The 16,720-nt window shown below is 50.1% G+C and overlaps 1 protein-coding gene across 7 annotated transcripts in view; it reads left to right on the forward strand.

Annotated features, from left to right (window-relative positions):
* Zbtb7c (zinc finger and BTB domain containing 7C) overlaps positions 1-8,030 on the forward strand; it is a 329,246-nt gene extending 321,216 nt beyond the window's left edge. For 4 of the 7 annotated variants that reach the window (XM_039097091.2, XM_039097092.2, XM_063277570.1 and 1 more), the window contains 2 exons: positions 158-5,727; positions 7,495-8,030. In XM_039097091.2, coding sequence (XP_038953019.1) covers positions 158-809 — 652 coding nt within the window. In that variant the 3' untranslated portion in view covers positions 810-5,727; positions 7,495-8,030. Of the gene's footprint in view, positions 1-157; positions 5,728-7,494 lie in introns of those variants that run through there. The other 3 variants (XM_063277571.1, XM_063277572.1, NM_001127375.1) reach the window with 3 other exon arrangements.
* The last annotated feature ends 8,690 nt before the right edge of the window (positions 8,031-16,720 follow it).

A 16,720-nucleotide genomic window follows, 5' to 3' on the forward strand; every position in this document is an offset into this window, starting at 1 on the left:
AGACATGTGGGCAGAAGTTGAAGGTCGGTTTTAGGATGACCCCCTCCTCACGGGCTGGCACCATGGATACAAGAAGCCGGTTCTGAAGTGGGTAAGAATGTGAAGTGTGGGCGCCAGTGTTCCACACGGGGACTAAATCCTGGCTTCTGTGTTGCAGGCAGGACAAACTGAAGATCCACATGCGGAAGCACACGGGGGAGCGGCCCTACTTGTGCATTCACTGCAACGCCAAGTTTGTGCACAACTACGACCTCAAGAACCACATGCGCATCCACACGGGCGTGCGGCCCTACCAGTGTGAGTTCTGCTACAAGAGCTTCACGCGCTCCGACCACCTGCACCGCCACATCAAGAGGCAGAGCTGCCGCATGGCGCGACCCCGGCGTGGTCGCAAGCCTGCTGCCTGGAGGGCAGCCAGCCTGCTCTTTGGGCCGGGTGGCCCCTCAGCCGACAAAGCGGCCTTCGTGATGCCACCCGCGCTGGGCGACGTGGGTGGCCACCTGGGCGGCACAGCCGTGTGCCTCCCGGGCCCCAGCCCTGCTAAGCACTTCCTGGCATCACCCAAGGGCACCCTGAGCCTGCAGGAGCTGGAACGTCAGTTCGAGGAGACGCAGATGAAGCTATTCGGACGCGCGCAGCTCGAGGCCGAGAGGAACGCCGGCGGCCTCCTGGCCCTGGCACTGGCTGAGAACGTAGCCGCCACTCGGCCCTACTTCCCACTGCCTGACCCCTGGGCGGCAGGCTTGGCTGGCCTCCCTGGTCTCACCGGCCTCAACCATGTGGCCTCCATGTCTGAAGCCAACAACTAGGCTGGCCCTGGTCCACTCTAGTCCCAAACCCTGTCTTAAGTCCCTCTAAGGCCCGCCCTGCCCCACCCAGTGGACCTGAACTTTCTAGTTTGCAAACACAAAGGGATAATGGAGAAAAAAAAATTACATTTTAGCAGAGATGCAATTTTCCTGGCCTTTGAGGGCAGCATCTCCCTTTTGCTGGTGTCTGAGCTGGACACCTCTTCCCTGAGGGATTAGAAACCCCCCACCTGGCTGCCTCTGGCTCACATAGAAATATGCAGGGTGCCAAGTCTCAGAAGGCTCTGCGCTGGTGCCAGGAGCACGTTGCTGCTGCGGTATGGGGCTGTGAGGAGGGAGCCCTCTGCCAGGAGGCTGGCTGGGAGGAGCTAGCCTGAGGACTGTGTCCTGGCCAGGCACCTTGCTTCAGCCATACTACCCTATGGGGGAAATCACTCCCACCTCGGCTTTCAGAGTCAGGTTCCAGCTCAGAGGTCCCGGATCCAATTGAGCAGTGCTTTTGGGCCATGGGGAAAAACCATCCCTACTGAGCAGAAAGGCTTCCAGCATAGAGTGAGCCCATTTTATATTGGCTTGACCTGTGACCTTAGGTGGGTCAACTTTCTGTGCCTCAGAGTCACCCTGCTGTGAAAGGGGGTGGTAACTTACATTCCCCTCCCCCCATTTCCATACATATTCACACCTGTTCCACTCTGAGCTGACAAGAGTTCCTTGGAAGGTAGAAGTTTAGCATCCCCAGAGTTACTGGGGAGACTATCTTACTGGAGTAAGACACATGGCAGGACAAGACAGGGAACGAGGAATGAGAGAGAGGGCTGGGTAGGGCTTCGTGGCTTTCAATACCCATAGGTAGCTCCAGGAACCCCAAATTCTGCCTCACTTCTGGCAAGCCACTGCCATATCTAGACACCCCGTAGAAACGCAAGAGCATTGGTTCACCCCACATGCCCTCAGTGTTCAGGCTCCTTTAGCTAACACTGAGGGATGGGGCCAGCTTCTAACAGCCACTGCCTGCCTGCCTCCTCCCAACCCTGCAAATGTCACAGAACCTAGTCATCCTAGTCAACCCTGCTCCTTGAGTTCAGGGTTCTCCAGACCTGGGCTTTGCTGGTGACACCCTTCTACTGTGTTTGAGCCCGTGAGCTCCCTTTCCACATTTGACCAAAAGGTTCCCGTGCAAAGAGGTGGAGTCCCTTGGGTTGTGATGGGCTGTGTAGCAAGCCACACTCAAAACAACTTTGCTGGCCCATGGGTTCTTGAGTTTGCATTGGTTTCTTGAGATCCCAGGAAGGAGAATCCACCTGCTCGGAAGGCCTAGGCCTGGAGTCCCAGACCCCCCAAGCGGTAGGTACAAGAGACTCACCTCTTCCTATATCTGTTGTCTTGGCTTCTTCATGTACAAACACAAACATAAAAAGGTCAGAGAAGGCAGCAGACTCTATCCCTCCTGAAGCTCCCAAGAGAATCCCTGCCTGCCAGTGCCAGTCCATCAGGGAGGATTTTCCTCAGATGCCCCGTCCTCATCAGTCACCTGCTGGGCAGCTGCCTCTTAAATTCCTGTCTGCAGTTCAGACAGTTACCAATATGCACACTTTGCCCCAGCAGCCAAGTGGCCGTAGCTGAACCAGACTCAGAACCAACAGAGGGACCCAGGGGAGGGCAGTGGTGTCAGGTTTCTGTTTTTATTTTGTAAAGGTAATGACTTCTTATAAACTCACTTTTTCAGATGACTTGGCTAGTTCTTTTTGTCGTCTGTTTTTGGGTTTTTTTTTTTTTTGTTTTTTTGTTTTTTTCTGGGCTGCCGTTTGGAATTGTATATTGTAAAATATCCAAAGATGCCGAGTAGGATGAAGCACTTGAAACAAGTGGATCTGGTGGGGGGAGGGCAGCTGTGGGCTTTTTATTATTATTGTTGTTGTTATTGTTTTGTTTTGTTTTATGTTCCTGACTTCCCTGTCTGTCTGTGGGAGACCTTTGGAATTTTTTCTATTTATAAAACTTTTTATGTGACGCCTCTATGTAAAAAAAAAAAAAAAAAAAAAAAAAGACACACAATGAAGTTTGCCTTAGTGATTCAAGGGACAATCTTCCATAACTTTGGTCGCACGCTGCATCCTGCCCAGAAATGCTCAGATAATTTTCTGGCCTATTTATTAAACAATATTAACTGACTTGATTAAATGATATTGAGAGTGGCCTTCTGTGTGACTTCTAGAAGCTCACGGGACAACAACGAGCCCCGAGATGGAAGTCCCTTGCTTACGGTTGACACCTCTGGGCACAGCAATTTTCATGTCAAAGACACTTTTACAAAACACAAACCTTTGACTCTAATTCTTATCATCATCATCACCACCACCACCACCATCATCATCATCATTTTATGTCTACGGGTTTTGCCCACATCCGTGTCTGTGTACCATGTGTATGCCTGGTGCTCAAGGAGGCCAGAGTAGGGCACTAGAGTTAAAAATGGTTGTGAGCTGCCGTGTGGGTGTTCAGAATCAAAGTGGGTCCTCTGGACTCATGGTTAAACTATCCCTCCAGTCCAAGACCTTTGACTCTAATTGCTTGAAGGATCGTGGGAGATTTAGTTTTGCTTTTTGAGGCAGGGACTCACTGTATAATCCAGGCTAGCCTTGAACTCATCACCCTCTTGCCTCAGCCCTCACACCTGAATTGCTTTGAGCAAGAATGAGCTCTGTTTGTCTACTGCCATGGTTCAGACTGGCTTTCCCCTTTCCATTCTCATTTCAGGGGCTGGGGTGGGGAGGAAGGCCAGACCTCAATTCTTCACTGTATCTCATGTGCACACAGCATGTGCACACACAGCCTGGTATGTGTGACAAGGACAGTCCTGAGGATGCTGACTGGGCAGTACATCTGGTCTTGCCAGTTCCATGGCTAGGGCCCAGTAGCCTCCAGTCAGCCTTGCTGCCATCCCACGACTGCTGAAGAGCCAGACTCCTCCTCTTCCTCCTCCTCTTCTTCCTCCTCCCCCTCCTCCTCTTCTTCCTCTTCCCTCTCCTCTTCCTCCTCCCTCTCCTCCTCTTCCTCTTCCCCCTCCTCCCTCTCTTCCTCCCCCTCCTCCTCCCTCTCCTCCTCCCTCTCTTCCTCTTCCTCCTTCCTCTTCCTCCTCCCTCTCCTCCTCCTCCTCTCCTTCCTCCTCTTTCTCCTCCCCCTCCTCCTCCCCTTCCTTCCCCCCTCTTCTTCCTCCTCCTTTCACCCAAGCCTCTTCTAACCAGAGACTCTGATCCTGTTGGAGAGAAGGAAATACACTTATCGCTGAATGAGGTCTCCCCCATGCAGACGGCAGACCCAGAGCTCAGATTCTTGCAGTAAAGTTGTTGTGCTGCACTGTGGACAAACTGAAGGTTAACCCAGAGCCACCCCTCATTCCTTTGTGGATATGATAGGCCCTCCCTTTCTATGTGTCAATTCCCAGCACAGGGGAAAGAATCCAGTCAGGGTAAAATCCAGTCCAGGATTTGAACTCCTGTCTTCTCTGAGCTGTGTGTTCTCAGACTAATCATCCTCCCACTCTGGTTCTCCCCTTCAGAACTCTTGAATAAAGAACGTTCCTAGGTTCTCTGCCTGAATAGCCTCATCAGGGGACCCAATCCAGCCTTCTTGATAGGAGACAGAAAGCAAAAGAGCTGGCCTGACACACCCTTCCTGTAAGGGCAGAGGGTCTCTGAAGTCACCCAGTGTTGTTTACAGGTCACACCTCTGCACCCTGATACATGTGTGTGTGTTTACTTAAAGATTTATTTATTTATTATATGTAACTACACTTAGCTGTCTTCATGCACACCAGAAGAGGACATCAGATCTCTTTACAGATGGTTGTGAGCCACCATGTGGTTGCTGGGAATTGAACTCAGGACCTCTGGAAGAGCAGTCAGTGCTCTTAACCACTGAGCCATCTCTCCAGCCCCACATGCATATATTTATCTGAGCATAAATAATGTCCAGACTCTTTGCCAAATGGCTTACTTCTTCACATCTCCTAGTGACATCATAATGGCTCTTGGCTACCAAGTAGTGTTGGGAGAACTGGGAGGGAGGGTAAGAGCATAGACTACATGTTCCCAGGAATTTAGGCATTCTGGGATTGTTTGGTCCTATTGGGTAGAGTCGTTGTCTACAAAGGGGCATAAATCATGATGGAGAAGGAACAGGGATTAGAGCCCAGCAAACCTCTGATTGCTCCGTGACTTCCTCCTGGAAGTAAAATCTAGCCTGACCATATGAGAATCGCACAGAGCCCTAGCAGGCTCAGGCTGCCCCTTCAGGCCTGAAAGTACCAGAGGGCTAGCCACCTAGGCCTTTAGGGAAGGAAGAGAGCAGGAGGAGGCCTCTGAGAAACGAAGGAGTGCTCACCTTCAACCGGAAAAGCCAGTAGGGCTGTGATGGATGGAGGAGGGCTTAGCCAAGCATTTGGCCAGCTTGAGCCAGTAGGAAAGAGACCAGAGGTCTAAAAAGAAGTTAACTTTCTAACATTGACCTTACCCTGAGAGGCACGAGGCCACACATGAGGAGCACGCTGCTCTGAACCTGGTAACAAGCATTTCAGGGGGGCTGGAGTTGGAGAATTCACCAGGGGAGGAGAAAGCATCAATTTCCCTTCCGTCTCTTCCGTCTGGTTTGTGAGCTATGACTCAGGAAGGACAGCCGTATACATGCAAAAGAAACACAGGGACAATGTCACAAAGCTACCTTGGTCCAGAGCTGCTGGGACATCCCTCCGCTCTACTGGTGGCCAGGTTGGGGCTGGAGAAAAGTGAGTGGCAAGGAGAGGGGGGCCCGTGTGCTATCACCTCAGTTTCCAGATGTCTGTCGCCAGGGCTTTCATTATCCTCTCCTTCCCTTTTGCCTGCTGTCCTCCCTGTGGGCCTCTCAGCTCGCCGCAGAGCAGGTAGGGGCACACTGGGGGCCAAGTAGGGATCAGGTAAAGATGGAGCTTCATAGAGAATGCAAGAGCTGAGTCGAAGGCTTCGCAGTCACGTGTTCCTTGGCCAGGCGTGTGGCCGGAGATTCTACAGACAGTTTGCACCCATTGCTCGCTGAGCAGTGGAAGCAGGGATATTCTGGGACAGTTCTGCAGTGAAGTTTGGCGATCACTAAGACCCCACTCCTAGTCCCCATGTTCTCCTCCCCTCTGCTCCAGGCCCCTCCCTGCTGAGCCAGCAGAGGTGGAGAGGGCTGGAGGCACAGACGCCAGCATAGCTCTCTAGCTCCCTCTGCCGGTTCTTGACGGAGCTGCTAGTGCTCACAGGTGAAAACTAAGGGAGTTTTTTGGGTCCTTCTAGCGCTCAGAGGATGGCAAAGACAAGTCAACAACCCAATTTCCATACAGGGATGGGAGGGCTTCATACTCCTTTTCCTCGTTCCCATACCCTGGGGCCGAGGCTGCCAGAAGCCAGAGTGCCCACTGATCTAAACCAAAAAATTAACTCAAAACAGTTCTGGCCAAAACAGGACATCAAAAAAATCAATCGGGTTGGGGATTTAGCTCAGTGGTAGAGCGCTTGCCTAACAAGCGCAAGGCCCTGGGTTCGGTCCCCAGCTCTGGAAAAAAAAAAAAAGAAAGAAAAAAATATCAATCAGCACCACCACCACCACCACCATCATCATCATCAAAAACCTGACAACTGTTCATTTTAACAACAGCCAGTCTCTCCCAAAAACCCAGCCCCCATGCATATGCACTCATACACACTACACACCCACATGCAGACACTCTGAATCACCAAATGTCTTAGATTTCTATTGCTGTGATAAAGACCATGACGAGAAGCAACTTGGGCTAGAAGGGATTTCCTTCAACTATACTTTCAGGTCACAGTCCATGGCCGAGAGAAGCCAAGCAGAAACCATACAGAAATACTGCTTCCTGGCTTGCTCCCTGTGGCTTAGCTCGCCCTGCGTTTTACACAACCTAGAACTGCCTGCCCTGGGATGGCAGCACTCACAGTGAGCAGGGCCCTCCCACACCAAATCAGGAATCAAGAAAATGGGCCTACACGCCAATCTCATGAAAGTGTTTTCTCGATGTAGACTCCCTATTCCCGGATATGTTTAGGATTGTGTCGATTTGACAAAATCCAGCTAGCACGCTGGAGAAGACACACCTAGGCTGCTTGTGACCATGGGGGACACACAGTACATGGAGGGAGTGAGCACAGCCATTTTGCTCACAGGTCACTGCCCCCTCCCCTGGGAGAATCATACCTGGAATTCCATCCCTGTAGCTCCCATCTTTAGCCACAAGCTCTGACCCGGAAGACAAAATTGATAGGACAAGCCAATGGGTTTCTGGATTGAGGAAGGAAGTCCAATTGAGTCGGACTCATGTTTGTCTAAAATTTACCAAGGGAAGCATGAAATGACTGTCTGGGTACCCTGGGTGTCTGGTGTGAGCTCACCTCCAATGGTCACCTCCAATAGTCACCTCCAATGCCATCTAGAGACAGAAAGGAAACTTAACTTCGTTTCTGTTACTTGGGACTCCTGGCCCAACACCATCCTATCTATAAATGGCATTCGTTAGAGGAAATTAAATCTCTGACAGTATTTCCACAGAGCCAGAGGGTCTTGGGGCTGCCAGGATCAGTTGTTTCATACGTACCACCTCCACACTGGAGGGGGGCCATGTCTGGACAGATCTGCATATGTGTTACAGTGTTACAGGCACAGACCTCCTGTCACTCCATGGACGAGTCCTCCCACATGCAACAGTCACTGTTTCCAGCTGCTCAGGGGATCAGGAGAGAAGAGGGACGCAGAGGCAGCACGCACAGGTGGCAGGGCCCTCGGAGCACCAGATGCACGAATGCTGAATTGTTCTCCAACCCACGGAACCCCCAGTCCTGCAGGACCCCCTCAGGCTGAGTTCCCATCACACCCTGGTGTGTCCACAAACAAGCCAGAGTTCTTGTGGAAATGACATGGGTAGGATATACCCCTAGCTCATCCCTTGCACCCAGCAGTCTGCTCTCAACACCCCCTTGCCTGAAAGCCGGTCTTGGCTGGTGGAATCCTCACCTGAGTGGTCACTTGCAAGGGAGCAGATGGCAGAAGAGGACCCTACACACAGGTTTCTACAAGTTCCACTGGGTAGCCATTTAGAAATCAAGATGTTCTGGACCTTAAAGCCCCCCCCCCAGGGCAAGGCAAAATTTAATTAAAGCCTCCATTTTTCTTTATTTGGACATCAAAGGTTGTCTGATCTTTGTAATGAGGCTGCGTAACAAAAATTCCTACACGGCGCTGCATGTGGGGTCTGTGGGGCCACTGTTTCTCCTCCATAGCTCCCATCAATCAAGCTCTTAGGTCCAAGAAAGGCAGACCAACTGGAAGAAGAAAGGGGCTCTATTTCTGGGTATCATAGCATACACCTGTAAAGCACCAAGGAAGTAAGGCAGGAGACTGGCCAAATTCAAGCTAACCTGAGCTATACAGAGGGGCCTTGACTGACAGGGAGCGGGGAAGTTATTTAAAGAACACTGAAGCTGGGCAGAATGGCAGACCACACAGGGCTCAGAAAACAGGTGGTGGCTGAAAGAAACATCCTATCAGCATGATTGGGTGATGTCACGGCCTGGCGTTGTGCGTAGGATGCAGGTGCTGGCGCTAGCAGCCCCTCAGCCACTCTGTAACTACTGTCTGATCCACACAGCACTCTCTCCAGACTTCCTGGAAACACAAAAGTGGCCAAGGCTGAGTGCAGGTGTCCTAAATGCAGCTGCCCTGAGGCTGGAAGTGGATGTCCCTGTCCCCCTAGGTCCTGCCTCACCTTGTAGGCATCTTCAGACATGGAAACGTGCTGCATGCAGGACAGCCAAAGGGGAGCAGCACTGACCATAGTCAGCACACTTTGAAAAGAGTCACAGTTTACTGCCATCGTCACAAGCAAGACGCCCTGGTGGCATGGGACGCCGGGGATAATCTCTAACTATTGGTATGACTTTTGCCTTTCAAAGACTTCTGTTTGTAATTTAGGGATTTGGAAAGCTTCCTTAATCGTTTATTATGCTCCATCCTTTAAAAGAAAATAAAACAGTATTGCTAAAAATAGCCTCATGGGCGGGGCACACAATTAGGAGGTTTGGTTTCTCAGCCTCTCCCTGGGCAACCCCGAGAAAGTGACCTTACTCTGAACCTGAGCTTTATTACCTGGAGAAGGATGAGGTTCGAGGGAGGAGCCTCAAAACTTGTGGGAGGAGTCACAAGAAAAGTCGACAGGGACTTATTTAAAGTTTTGGCAGCATCTGGCAGAGGCCTCAGGTCCTAACCTAAGACCACTGTTCTCTCTCTTCAGGACTGAAGGTACCCAAGAGGCAGGATATTGTAAACACTGTTAAGAAATCCTAGTTCACACCACCTCCTGACAACACCGTCTTGGGCTGCTTTACTGACCAGCTTTGTACATACTGGGCCAGTCCTTGAACTTTCCACCCATTCGCCCTTGGCTTTTTACTTTATTCCCTGTGTCAGACCAATCACAGCTCTGTAGACATGCCCTGCCTCATCGGGTGTCTAAGGCTCAGACACAAGTTCTTATCTCTCAGCTCTGGAGACCAGTCTCAGTCTCTACCCCTAAGCTCTCCGCTGTGGAGTCATGGGGGAAAGGAGCAGCCAGGATGGGAGAGGGATGTGATGAAAAGTGCCTTGGCCGTGAGCAGATTCCATATCTGGTTGCAGGTTTTTCGGACATATTCCTGGATGGCGCCACCTTGATTGGTAAGGTCATGCCGGCTTCCTAGCAGTTCCCGGCAGCCTTACAGATGTTCTGGGGCAGAGCATTTGGGAGCCTATATGAGGTCATCAGAGTGAATGGGGACTGGGATGTGTGGGCTGGAACCGTGACCCCAGTGTACCTTCTCAGGACTGTTCTCTTGGTTCCACAAGCAGCATTCTTAGCAACGGCAATAACAAAATTCTCCCCACACCCCGCACATACTACCTTGTAATAAAAACACAGACCCTCACAGCATCTCCCACCAAAGAGGCTTCTCTACAGGTATGCTGATGTCATTCTAGGCCAGTTTCCAGGGGCTGTGATGCTTTAGAACTGGGCCTCAGAACACCCGGAGGGGGGGTGGGGTGCTGCATCTCCAGGTGCTGTGCCCTCCAGACACCAGGCCACCTTGTAGTGGGGTTGAAAACAAAGGTCAGGCAAAAAGTGTGGTCCAGGTGGAAAGCTCGAGAGACAGAGGTTTAGGCAGAGCAAGAGAATCCAGGCACAGAAGAGAAACTAGAGCCCTTCTTCCGTCTGCAAGCACCCAGGAACACGAGAGAAAAGCAATTCTGGTTTTTCGAATCCAAGAGTCTTTGAAGAGCATTCGAGATCTACCTCTGTCCTTCCCCAGTCTCTGTATCACTATATCACTTAACCAGAGAGTCAACTTCTCACCACAGCTAAGGCATGTCAGACCAAATGTCCACTGAAACGATTTTTAAAAACTCAGAAAAAAAATATGTTTAAAAAAATCTGTTTAAGGCATCGGAAAACAATTGGAGAAGGAGGAATGTATGTGTTTTACACGGTGCTCAGGGCCTCGGAATGTTAGAAGTATCGATTGGACTAGACTGTAGACACACGTGTCTGTAAGAAAACCAATATGGATTTTTAAAGTAATACACTAGCAGAGAAGTAGGGATAAATATGCATTCACATTTACATGCACACGTGCACACACAGGAGCGCATACATGCACACGTGCATGCAAAGGTTATTAATAGAAAACAAAGCAAAGATTTGTACATTAAGTACCTAGGGGTTCTTCCCAGTCAAGCAGGGAGTTGATTAAAATGCAGAAAGTCACCCAAGAGTGTAATCGAAAGAAGGGAAGCTGAGAGGAGAGGGGTTTGCTACACCCAGGAGACAGAGAACAACGGGGTGTGTTGGTACACACCAGTGAACTAAGCAGTGTGGAAACTGAGGCTGGTGTGTCAGCTTCGAGAGCTTTGAGAGACCCTATCTCCAAGGAAATAAAGAGCACTGAAAGACGTGAACAGTCCCAGATTGTGAAGATGCCAAATAGCTCTCAGGGACATGAGTAGGATTGGGAGCAAGCACCAGACAAAAGCAAATAGCAGGGCGACCAGTGAGCCTCAGAAACTGCGCGGCTCCTTCACTCATCAGAGTGAATGCAGTTAACGCTACAGTCAAAAACCACAACATAAAGCCATTGGCTAAATCATTAGAGCTGACAAGGCCGTAAGGATGTGTAGCAACCGCAACTTCCCTACGCTGCTGAAGGGGTAAACACTGGTATAATCACTTTGCAAAATCGTTTGGCACTGTCAACATATACACATACAAACCTCACAGCCCAGGTGCTTCCCCCAGCTCTAACACAGAAATATTCTGATGCCGCATTGTTCTTCACTGCCCCGAACTGGAAACCATCAGTGGCCGAGTGGATATCTGTAAGTGGCAATACATACAGGCAGGACGACTGAGGCTTAGAAAAATGGGAGGCCTGAGCCATGCCCCTTGGAAAGTATGCAAAAAGAACTCCCACCTGATCATGCTTGTTGACCACTCCCTGACAGAGGCCCCTCTCCTCCAAGCAGATCCTCTCCACACCGCGACAATAGACGGAAGTAGATATTGGTTCCTTGTTCCGTTCACTGGTGTCTGCCATACTGGAGAGTAAACCCCTGTGCGAGGCAAGCGCTTTACCACAGAGTTGTGTCGCCGTTCTCTTTTATGTTTGTTTTGAGGCAGCCTCAGGAAGTCACCCACGATAGCCTTTGACTCTCTCTTCGGCTCACAAAGGCTTTGAACTTGGGATCCCCTTGTCTCCTGGATAGCAGTCCGACCCTACCGGAAGCCAACTAGTTAAGTCAGTCTGTCTCAAAGAGTGTCCCCTCCATGACAGCCAGGGTTTCCTCCCTAAGTGAGCTCTACCATCCCATGCTCCTCTTCTGAGAAACCAAACAGCCATGTGGGCCCAGGATCAGGTCAAATGGAACCACGATGGCCAGCATGGAGAGCACTCTGCTGCTCAGGGCACCATCTGTCCTGGTCCCATCGAGTCCTGCCTGGCTTCTTTTAGGTGCTAACAGGGACATTTCAACCACAGGAGTGCCACATCAGTGGCTGTTCTCTCACCCTAGAAACTCCTTCCTTCACAACCTTCTCCAGCCTCTTGGAGGGACACGTCTGCCAGCTCACATATCCACCCCTCCCCCCACTTCCTCTCAATGTGTACTTCGTCCATACCCTGTACCCAATACAAAAACATTTCAGAGACATTGAAGGTGGAATTTATTGTTTAGCCATAATGACGCAGGACCTGTCCCTAGTGTCCTTGAATACAGAACACTACTCAACTTAAGTGTATCACAACTGTTCCTACAGATGCTCGTGAACCAAGTCCTCATGGGGCTTTCTCCTTCTGCCATGTCTCTCTTACTGGGTCAAGAACCATTGGGCAGGACTGCCATATAAAACACGAGACGCCCCGTGAAAGGTGAATTTGGGGTCACAAATCATCAGAAAGGTTGGCTATGCATTTGCCACAGTCTTAACTTAAAGGACTATGCCTAGATTTAAAAGTTTTCACTTGAAAGTTACCACAATTCAAAAATCGAGCACCCTGTGTTTTAACTCATCGGAGGCCATGTCCATTCAGAACCCTGGTCCTCAGCTATATGTCATGCTCTGGGTACCCAGGGCTCTGCCTAAAGAGGTAGCAATGTGCTTGCCCAGCCTCTGCAGGCCCCTCTACCAGTAGATGTCAGGTCCCAACAGGGGTTCTGAAAAAGAAACAGAGTGTGGGGTGGGGACGCCCCTGTGCCCCTCAAGCCCCATATAGTAAGTTCAGAGCCCATGATGGGGAGAAGACAGACAAAGCACAGGCCGTGACAGCCCTGCCAGTGGCTGTTCTTTCAAGCACGACCTGTCCCAATTTCCCTACTTCCCAGATGCAGAAGCAGCCAGGAGGGATGGTGAGACCTCTGAGGGGAGTTCCTAGAAGTCCCTTTCCCTTGCTTGGTGGTCAGGGCAGTTTTGTGCCATGCTGACCGGGCATCATGCTTGACTTGCTGGTGCATTGCTCTCTTTATTACTCAGGTGGTTTCCCAGACGTGTGGGCAAGCAGAGAATCTGGGCGACCGAGGGATAGGACCCTGCCTGGGCCTTGGTAATTGTTTCTGAATCTCAGTTTCTTCAAATGTTAAAGAAAAAAAAGAAGAAGAAAATCTACCTTGATGAGTGTGAAAATTAGCTGTAAGCCATGGGATATGGGTGGTGATATGTGAGAGCTCAGGGGCATTGAATGGACCACTGTGTGGATGTTGACGCTTGCCAGGTTACTGGTGCTCAGAATGAGGGGATACGAACACTCGGTGTTTTCCACTCATTTCTTCTGTAAACCTGAAAGAGCTAGGGAAGGGGGAAATTTTAAAGGGCAAAGCAATGTGCACTTAATAAGCTCTTAAAGGACATTCTTTGAGTGTCTAATATGTATCAGTGTCTAGGTACCGGATAAGAGTTATAAAGTGGGTATTGCTTATGGAGCCCAGAGAGCTGGGAGTCCAGGAGGTGGTGAGAAATCTTCCCGAGGAGAATAGGAACCACGCGTGGGTCACTATGACTGGAAGGCAACGGTGCCAGGGATGTTACAGTGTGAACGCTAGCAGAAGTCAGGGAGTAAGATAAGTAGGCGGAGGCTAGGAGGCGCACGCCCCAGGCCCCGGCGCCCTCGCGTGGCCGCCTTGCGCACTGCGTCCGCGGGAAACAAAGCGGCTCCCCGGCGGGGTAGCTACAGGTCCTCCAAGAAAACAAAATGCTGTTGGAGATTACTGCGGTGACAAAAGAGAGAATACGATGAGACTCCCGGTCCTTTGGGAAAAGTGGCCAGCCGGAGGATACAGCCGAGCTGCAGAGACGCTATTCGTGCCAAAGTAGGAGAACGAGAGCAAAGGCCACTGCCGTGGGGCTGGACCGGCGGCGCACAGTTATCCACAGAGCGTCCTTCCTCTGGTCCAGAGCCTCTGGCCCCTGCCGGGAGCCACGCCAAGCTTGATGCTTCTACTTCTTCTGGTCCTGTCCGTAAAGGTCGTCCTTGCTCAGTAGCACCACCCTAGGACCAAAGGAGGAAATGCCACCAACGCCTATAAAACAAGTCCAGAGCCCTCTGCCTTGGCAAGTACTCTGAACCCTGGTGAGGGCAGTGCTACCACTGCTGTCCCTCGCTCCGATCCAGAACTGGCCCAAGATCCCTCTTCTGCACACTGCGTCTAAGACCAAGCAGGACCGCTCATCAAGGTCCCACTAGAGGCTGAGAATGAGGGTAGGGGGGCCGGGAGGAGGCAGGTAAAAAACTCCCTGACTATAGTTTCTCTTCTTCCCCAACACACGGCTATATGACCGTTCACGGCTATTTTAAGGTCCAAATCAAGCCCCCTTCCACCTTCCAAGGTGAGCTCCAGGAAGCAGTAGTTCAAAGACTGCTTGAGAGCACTTCCCTTTCACACATACACACGCACACACGCACGCCAGCACAGTCAGATGCCAGCCATCCTCTTCCACTCAGTCTTGGTCACTGCTCCCACCCAGTAGTAGCTAACATTTTCCTCAAGGATGCTGGGGAAGGGGGTGGGGGGATATTTCATACTTTCCCATGCGATTGTGAGGTTTTCCAAGAGTCTCTATCCTCATAGTAAGCCCACAGCAGGTCCCCTCAAGCCTGTCCCACTCCAAGCTTCATACCTCAAACACAGCCTCTTCATCTGGGGACTAGTGCGCTAGCCAGTCTCACATCAACTCGACACAAAAGTTACAGTCATCTGAAAGGAGGGAACCTCAATTGAGAAAATGCCGCCATTAGATCCAGCTGAAAGGCATCTTCTTAATTAGCGATGGATGGGAGAGGATCCAGTCCACTGCAGGTAATGCTCTCCATGAGCGGGTCCTATAAGAAAGCAGGCTGAGCAAGCCATGAGGAGCAAGCCAGCAAGCAGCATCCCTCCATGGCCTCTGCACCAGCTCCTGCCTCCAAATTCCTGCCCTGTTCCAATTCCTGTCCTGACTTTGTTCAATGATAAACTACAATGTAAATGTGTAAGCTGAATAAACCTTTTCCTCTCCAACTTGTGTTTGGTCATGGTGTTTCATCATGGCAACAGAAACCCTAACTAAGATAATGATTTCTCAGAGCTCTCAGCCAGTTTGAGTATGGACCTGCTAAGGCTGATACTCCGATGCTTGGGGATGAACCACCTGCAAGAGTCATTAACAGCTGACTAAATACAGATGCTTGTGGTCACTTGTGACACTACTGTGTGTCCTTTAGACATCAGGGTTTGGAATATATATATATATATATATATATATATATATATATATATATATATATATGTATGTATATGTATATATATATTCACACACATATATATTCACACACATATATATATTCACACACATATATATATTCACACATATATATATTCACACACATATATATTCACACACATATATATTCACACACATACATATATATATATATTCTAGACCAGGAAAAACCAGGTAGGAAACGCTTTAGACTGTGAGCCTTGCAGACTCTGTTGCAAGACTAGCTCTACCCCTTAATAAAAGCTGTCACAGAAGAGGCATGAATGAACAAGTATATGCCAATAAATCTTTATTTATAAAAGCAAGGAGCCAGGTACATTTGAAGGAGCCTTTCTGTTGCTTACCTTGGGTTTAGACCTATAATTTGTACTTTGGCATCATGACTCAATTGACTGGATGAGGTAAGGGTAAAAAGACTTCAGTCTGGCTTCAGAAGATCTAGAGCAGTGGTTCTCAACCTTCCTAATTCGAACCTTTAATACAGCTCCTCACGTTGTGGTGACCCCCAACCATGGAATTACTTCCATTGCTACTTCATAACTGTAATTTTGATGCTGTTGTGAATTGTAATGTGAACATCTGCATTTTCCGATGGTCTTAGGCAACACCTGTGAAAGGGTCATCCGGGTGATCCTCAAAAGGGTCGTGACATACAAGTTGAGAACTGCTGATCTAGACAGCAAGGGAAGATCCATGTTTCATAGATGGGTAACCCTGAGCCTGTGTTCTCAACTCTTAAAATGGAAAAAAATGAGTGTAGAGGATGTCAAAGGTCACCAAAGAATCCCAGTTCTACAGGCCTCTGGTACGAGCTGAAATGAAGGTAAGGCACTTGTCTTAGGGTTTTACCACTGTGAACAGACACCATGACCAATGCAACTCTCATAAGGACCACATTTAACTGGGGCTGGCTCACAGGCTCAGAGGTTCAGTCCATTATCATCAAGGCAGGGACATGGCAGCATCCAGGCAGGCATGGTGCAGGAGGAGCTGATAGTTCTACATCTTCATCTGAAGGCTGCTAGCAGAAGACTGGCTTCCAGGCAGCTAGGATGAGGGTCACACCCACAGTGACACACCTACTCCAACAAGGCCACACCTCCAAATAGTGCCGCTCCCTGAGCCAACAGTGTTGATGCCCACGGACAGTTTTTATAAATTCTGAAGTGCTCCATACTTACAAATTGCCCAGTGTGAATTCGAGAACCATCTGATGGCCCAGCCATCAGTGGAAGAGTATAAAAGGCCCTGGTATGTCTGAAGGCCTGTGCTTGACCATTCTATTTGGATGGACATCTGGGAGATACCATTGCCCACTGCCCTGCCTCTCTGAAACACTGCCACAAGCTGAGCAATTCTCGGGTCTTCTTCACCCATGCTATTCCTTCCGTTCCCGGCCTTTCAACTCCAGCTGGCCAGTTGCAGCTGCAAAGCTCTGGTTCTAGCTGCTGGAACCAGAGCAAGCTAGGCTCCGTGTTGATGTGGCCAGCCTCAGTCAGGCACAAGAGCAAGCGGTTTGCTGTCCCCCTCGAGCATCTGC

The sequence above is a fragment of the Rattus norvegicus genome, chromosome 18 (assembly GCF_036323735.1).
Source record: "Rattus norvegicus strain BN/NHsdMcwi chromosome 18, GRCr8, whole genome shotgun sequence".
NCBI lineage: Eukaryota > Metazoa > Chordata > Mammalia > Rodentia > Muridae > Rattus > Rattus norvegicus.